Raw genomic sequence first — 7,394 nt, 5'->3', positions numbered from 1 at the left:
TCAGCCTCAGACACTTGGCGCCTGAGTCAGTGATTGTGGTGTAACGGGTTTCAAGCCACTTGTGCATTACACCTCTCCGCCTCTTGTCGCTAGAGGGCAACGAAAGTCGTTGTGCCCTTTTTTATCATGTGAGCTTTTTATTTAGTTTTTCCCCTCCATGATCAGATAGAAAAGTGTTCTTAATAATAATCGTTGCATTTGATATAGCACTTTTCACGTCTTCTAGACGTCTCAAAGCGCTTCACAGAACACACTGTAAAGTGAATTGACTGTATATTTGTGGGCGAACGCGGCAGCCAATTGCACACAGCAATGTCCCACAGACAGTCGTAGATTGAAAATGACCAATTTATTATAGTTTTTGGTTTTGGAGGGATTATTATTAGGTATGTGGAGTAAGGAAACTTGCCCAAGGTTTCGCCCTGCCTGGATTGCTTTTCATGTGATATGCATTGATATTTCATAAGGGGTTCCTCCCATTTCTTCGTCCCTTCTGAAGACATTTGGATCCTTTTCCTTTTTTTTGAGCTACAGTTCTAAAAACACCACATTAAAACTGACATGTGTGGAGACTTGACAGTGACTGTCAGCGTGTTATTATTTCGGGAGAGGCATCATAGCTTGCTCAAATCTGCCTCACCTGATGTCCATCTATGTGATCTTCAAGCAAAGTCTCTGGAGAGCGACCAGTTATAGGAACCCTGGAAAAAAATTCCCTCCATTAACACAGAGATTTCGATGTTATTGGTCACTGTCCAGAGACTTTGCTTCAAGGCAAAATAGGGAGGATTTCCACTTCTGATTGCAGTCAGATGGGTCTTTTTTAGGAATACAATAGTGTGTAATGATGGAGGTCCATTTATATTTTGTGGTCATGGCCTGTAGAACACTCATTTGTGGAAAATGGCTTCTTGAGTCAAGTATCATTGAGTGAAATATCAAATGACATTGAACCATAGAGATACTATCGTCAGGAGCAGACTGTGTATGTCAGGAAATAAGATACGAAAAGAAATTAATTTACAAAACTAACTGAAACAAACTATGGTGGTTTTGTATATTTTACTGAGTGTACAGTGTGTAGTAAGTGTAGTAAAGGGAACTTTTTATTCTGGAAATTGTGGCACTGCCAGGAATTATTTGTGGGCAATCTCACAACAGGTCATTTTCCTTGTAAACATTCTGTTACTGTACCAAAATATTCCATTAGGTTGAAATGATCGCACTCTGGGCCACAGAAATTGAAAACAATGCTAATTTCCCTCATTAGCACAAACATAACTTTCATTTATTTGGACTGAGTACAACTGATCATTGTAATTTTGACAATACTGTAAATGCAGGAGATTTAATATGTACACACAATATCCTGCAAAACACAAAAAGTACATGACAGAATAAATACAACATGATGTATTGCACAACGGGTGGGCATTAGAATTTTTGCTTTTGTAATACCTTTTTTTTGTCATAGGTCTCCTTTATTTTAAATAGTGAGCTATGGATGAAATCTTCTAGGAGCTGTTTTTATTTCGATTGGATTTTGGTAATGGTTGCTAAATGGATTGCCCAGATGTAGTGCAAAGTAATCAGAGAAAGAAGTCAGGGCAAGGGGAGATCCAAATACAGTATGATGAGGAAAATATTTGGAATCTGACAGGGGATAAAAACTGAAATTGGAGTGAGATTGACAGGACAAATACTGATGGAACATTCTGGATTTCAGAGCTTCAGCCTGAGCATCTTGGAGTTGTTGCTTGAGTTTCATTCGACGATTTTGAAACCATGTTTTTACCTAACAAAAAGCAAAAAAAAATTTCAAGCAAAACATTTCCATTATAGTAGTAATTTTACCTAATAGGAGCCAATACTTAGCCACTAATTCAACCAAACAAGTATTTAATGTTGCATATTTTAAATTTTAACTTAACACAACAAACACTTATGGTGTCAAAGAAACATTAAACACAAACAGAAACACAAGGTGGGCTTAGTATTATTTCAATCACCTCTGTAATAAGTAATAATAATCCTTGCATTTGATATAGCATTTTATCACGCCTTCGAGATGGCTCAAAGCGCTTCACAGAATATACTGTGAAGTGAATTGACTGTATATTTTGTGGCCCAATACACAGACCTGTGAACGCCTGTGGGAGCTGTCCTCACACTCACCTGTGTCTCTGAAAGGCTGAGGGCTCCTGCCAGCCTCTGCCTTTGGCAGGTTCCTGGATATGGTTGGTGTTGGAAACTGGTCTCGAGTATGCTCAGCTGTTGCACACTGAAAATAGTTCGGGGTCGACGTCGATCAGTCCAATCCTTGGATGCAGGGAGAGCCTCTTCCATGTCATTGGAATTCTTTGCCTCTCCGAGAGCCTCAGCCACTGCACAGAAACACATGCACAATCCTAACTGATTGCAATCGCGCTGTTGTGTTTGATCTCTGTAATGTCACATGCAAAAACCTTTTGCAAAAACCTTCTCAGGTTCCCCCCCTTTTTTTTCACAACAGAACTGTTTTTTTTTCTGTTAGACACGTGAAACTTTAACGGATTTCTTACACACTTTAATAAGCATCCAGTGAACGAAAGTGTCGCAATGTTATATCTTTTGCTGCTCAGCTAACGATAGATAGCGCTCGTCATTGTATTTAATGTGACAACGGTTAACCTATAACACTGTAAAGATTCAGATCACTCTGTATAAACATTCAGAGACTGAGAAAAAAAAGTTATCAACTGCACAAAGCAGCTCTGACTTCTCAGTGATCAGGTTTCGTGAACGGTAGAGCGAAAGGGATGTTTTGAATGACTCCTCCGCTCTTTTGTTACGAAATAGAAATGACTTACGAATAGTTTCATAGGATCTCTGTTGAGCTTCTTCCAGGTCGCGATCGTGTGTCGAGTTCACCATCAGTTTCGTGCAGTTGGTTTGGGGGTTTGCGTTTTCACACAACTTTCCGGATTCACGAATAGCTGTGCGACTTGTTATGTGTTGCCCCCCGCGAGTGCTGTTGCTGGAACAGCTCTGGCTCTCCACGTCTTGTTGAGACAGTTCTCTGTTGAGTTTCTGGCTGCTCCGAGACAGCCATTCCACCGAAAACGCACCTTTTTTTAGCATCTCCCAAACAGCAACCGGAGGAGACTTCTCGAAAGCTTCAGCTCCTTGGGAAACACTGGGCATTTCTGAAACGTTTCCCTGCGTCGGCCAGTAAATATGCCTGTCCACATCAAAGCAAGGATGGCCACAGATAATAGCTCGGGTCACAGGTAATCAGCTCCTTTTCAGAGGTTTGTAACATCCGATGGAGCTTTGGATACTCGAATCGAGTCTTCCCGACAGATTGGGGTGTGGGGGGTCGGGGGTGGTGGGGTATTGAAATGCTGCACCAGGTTCAAATAGAAATACAGGAACATTATCAATATAATAACTCTTAGTGATCAATTGGTGGCAGCACAATAATCCTGACAAAACCATCAGAAAAAAAACTTTCAGACATTTACCTTAACGGGCTGGGAAAACAGGAACATTTTTTTTGTTGAGCATCGTGACAGCAGTTGCAAACCCAGGTCACTCACTCTCCCTTTTTTATCGGTTGTGTTAAAATTAGGGGCATCTGCACGTTGTCTTCAAGATAGTGTTTGCATGTACCTGTATTTTTTTTAAATGGACCTGGCTTTTGACAGTGCAAGTGATCAAGAAGACAGGAAAACTCTCTAAAAACCTTTCTGCGACTTTTTATGCAGATGTAGATGTTAATGTAGATGTTGAATTAAACAATCCAGATGTTAAAGGATAACTGACTGCGCTATTTTGCTTCAGCAAGAACTTGGCAGCATTCACATCGCTTTTTCATAAAGTTATCTTTGAAATGATCGGAATTATCCTTTGCAAATGAACTGTTGACGCTTTTTTTTTAGAAAAGAAATGCAACCCGCGCCAGTTTATATTTCACAACTTCGCTTCTGTCGCAGAGATGAGCATTTTTGGGGGTAAATTGTCAACAGAAAGAAAGAGAAGAAAAAAGTGTCAGCCTCGCAGTCTGTCGGGAATGATGGCCGATTCGCTTTCTAATCCATTTGTTAGGCGATGGACAAAGAAATGATTGTGTAAAAGTGCTGGTTGTACAGTGCATAACTGAATGTAACTCACATTTCAAAAACGACGTGATTATTTCTCAGCTGTAAATGCACTGTGTCTGTTCCTTCCGTACGAACAGTCGAGAGGTGACAATCTGGAAAAGCAGAGTTCGCTTATAGTTTGATTAGAATCCGTGGGCGTTTCATTGCAAAAGTGTTTGAAAGTCATTCAAATCTCGTACACCTTTGCATGCACCTTTGCAATGAGCCTTTAGCATTCCTTCCAAAGGACATGGTGTTCTGCATGACCCTATTCCAATCAATCAATTGCTTAGCAAAGACAAAAGTGATTTAACTTCCAACACTGACAGCCATAAATCTGCATCCTGTCCACTTCAGATTAAATGCCTCAAGGAATATATTACAGTACACCAATTCATTCTCCGTTAATTTATATTATAGAGAATGCACATCAAAGGATAACAAAACAAATGCTGTCTTCTGATGTACTGGCTTCCCACACGAGATATGCTAAGTTGCCTTGATTACAAGTGAATGTCGTCATTTTGGGCACGTTCTCATAATCTTACTGAAAATATCCTAAATATTCTTTATTTTTTACAATCAATTGTTAAATCATAATGCACGTGTACTTGAATATGCAGTGTGTTATAACAGTCTTTGGTTATAAAATACTCAAAATGTACAGAAACCTCCCCTTAAACAGTTTTAGCATCTAAGGGGATACGTCCATTGGGTATACATTGTACTTCCTGAGTATTTAAAAGTGAATTATTGAATTCAACAATTTATTTGGAAGATGGTTAACCTGTAGTTTTTTGATATAAAACCGAAGTCTGTTAAAGTATTTTAGAATTGGCTAAATTCTGGATACTCTGAAATGCTAATAGAGTACATCTAGACCCAGGTGGAATTTCTACCTCCAGCAGATTGAGTGCTTTGTGTCTGAAGATCAGAGGCTTATTGTCGGGGTTTGTCTTATCTGGATAGCAATTTTAATATAATTCTTTACCAGAATTTGACAACTCTCATAACTTTATTTGTAAACATAACGAATAACTTCCATGTATTTTTCTACAATTGTTGAATGTATGATTCAAATAAAGTGTTTTACCAAGTTACTTAATGAGATGATTAGAAACTGCTGTTGTGAAATAATTTAGATCACAAAGTTCTTATATTAGCCTGTTAGTGTAAAAACCAGCAGATTTTCCAAATATCTGACAAACCAGAGGTCTGTTTCTTCAGTTAAAGTGTCAACAGCTGCCTCACAGGGCCTTTGGGTTGTTAGGAAATAGGCTCCATTATTAATTTATTTAAGGAAAAATATGCTTTGGTAATAACTGTAGAAATTAAGGTGTGCACTTTCCTTGATAAGCAGAACTACTGGGAAAGGGATTTTAAAAGTTCACCCTAATATATCTATGAACTCCATTTAAAGATTACATGGTAAACATAGGAAAAAAAGTTAATGTTTACTGTACAAAATGTGTTTTTAAAATAATTTTTTTTTAAGTGTGAAGAGAAAATATTTTGAGAAAAATGGGGTTGGAGTAGGCAGGGCAATTGGGAGGGGAAACAAGTGTGGGTTCATGCTGGAAAGTGTTAATCTCAATGCTCAACACAGATGCTCCCTCTCCCTTTCCTGCAATTTCTGTCAGAGTTTGCATAGAAAGAATGGTTACCTTGGCAAGTTATCAGAGAGCTGTACACAGCTATGGAAATGATAGTCCAACAAGACACAACTTTTCATGGAAAAATGGGGGAGATAGTTGGAAAGCGAAACAAAAGTTTATCACCTGCCTGCAGGGAATTAAAACAATAAAAGCCAATAAATAAATGCAGGTTTAAAAGAGGATACTTTTAAAGTCTTTGTTGGAGTTTTAGATCAGCATAACATTATATTGATGAGTAACTAACATTACAGTGCTGGGTTATTGTATAACCTACATACAACAATGTGCCCACAAAATATATCCAATCCACTGTGAAGCTCTTTGAGATGTCTTGACGACATAAGGTGCTATATCAAATGCAAGGGTTATTTATTATTTATTTTGAAACTATATAATAAGCACTTCAAAAGATTCTCATATACAAGATTTGTTGAACTTAGTTGACAAAAACATTTAATTTAGTTAATGTTATTTGCTTTATGCAGATAACTAGGCAATACAAACTTAGCATGACAATAGCGTTTGCAATTACTTCCATGGAAAACAGCTTACAAGTCGGAGGAGAAAAATGCAGGCTCTCTTTTGAATGCAAAGTTCTTTTTATTAGGAAGGAAACACATGATAATATATCGAGGTAACGAAGATCTAACAGTTCAATTTCCATACAAACATTGTTCTATAAAAATATACAAAACAAATTAAGAGCCTGAGGAGAAAAATGTAGACTCTCTTTTGAATGCAAAGTTCTGTTTATTAGGAAGGAAACACATGATAATATGTTTTGGTCATAAAGATACATTTGTTCAATTTCTATACAAACACTGTTCTATAAAAATATACACTTTATTATGGGAGAAATGATTAATCAGGAGCAGATGGAAGGCTGGTGTCTGTTCCTGGAAGACATGAAGCTTGCTTTAAGGATCAGATGCAGCCTCAATTGCCCCATTTTCCCATGCCCTATGCCTCTTTAGACCTAATTCTCAAAGAGGTATGTGCATAGGAAAAAGGAACAATGAGTAATGGATCAATTTTGGATGCCTGTGTCCAGTCCTGTAATAAAAGAAATGCCTGTTAAAATGGAACAGTTGCTTTTTCTCTAGCTTATTCAAGTCTAAGCTATGAAACCTATCCTTTCTGAATTATTCTAATAAAAACTGAAGCATCATGTCAATTCAATTAATCGAATGGTTCTTACTGCACACTATACTGCACTCTTCACTACAAAATCAAATTTCTTACAAACTGAAACAAATTGATAAAAATTACAAAATGCATTTTGGAAAATATTCTGGTCACAAAGTAACTCCTTCACGAGACATATAGATGTAGATGAACATCTCTTAAGATTCTATGTAGTACAAACCATTTAAATGTGGAATATTCTAAAATCGTAGTTAAATAACAGGTAAGGTTTATATTCAATTCAAGAAATTAATAAGTTTATTAAGTCTAAACATTCAAAGTAATTTTTTTTAACATATACACATATATAGTTATATATATGTGTGTGTGTATTAAGCTGTATAACTTAAGAGATATTATTCTGATTTAGGAATTACTACCATTGCCTCCCTTTACAAAAATAGTACTCACCGCTCTTGTAGCAGACTGCAGG

General features: G+C 37.4%; 1 protein-coding gene across 1 annotated transcript; it reads right to left on the bottom strand.

Annotated features, from left to right (window-relative positions):
• Nucleotides 1-1,463: 1,463 nt before the first annotated feature.
• On the bottom strand, nucleotides 1,464-3,334 carry LOC103180473 (homeobox expressed in ES cells 1). The gene is made up of 3 exons (XM_007896363.2): nucleotides 2,850-3,334; nucleotides 2,176-2,384; nucleotides 1,464-1,795 (listed from the first exon to the last, which is right to left on the bottom strand). The coding sequence occupies exons 1-3, from the start codon at nucleotides 3,181-3,183 to the stop codon at nucleotides 1,499-1,501; spliced, it is 840 nt and encodes a 279-aa protein (XP_007894554.1). The 5' UTR covers nucleotides 3,184-3,334; the 3' UTR covers nucleotides 1,464-1,498.
• Nucleotides 3,335-7,394: the final 4,060 nt, after the last annotated feature.

Source organism: Callorhinchus milii, unplaced genomic scaffold (assembly GCF_018977255.1).
Source record: "Callorhinchus milii isolate IMCB2004 unplaced genomic scaffold, IMCB_Cmil_1.0 Scaffold7, whole genome shotgun sequence".
NCBI classification, from domain to species: Eukaryota; Metazoa; Chordata; class Chondrichthyes; order Chimaeriformes; family Callorhinchidae; genus Callorhinchus; species Callorhinchus milii.
This window is presented reverse-complemented; position numbering and strand designations above follow the sequence as displayed.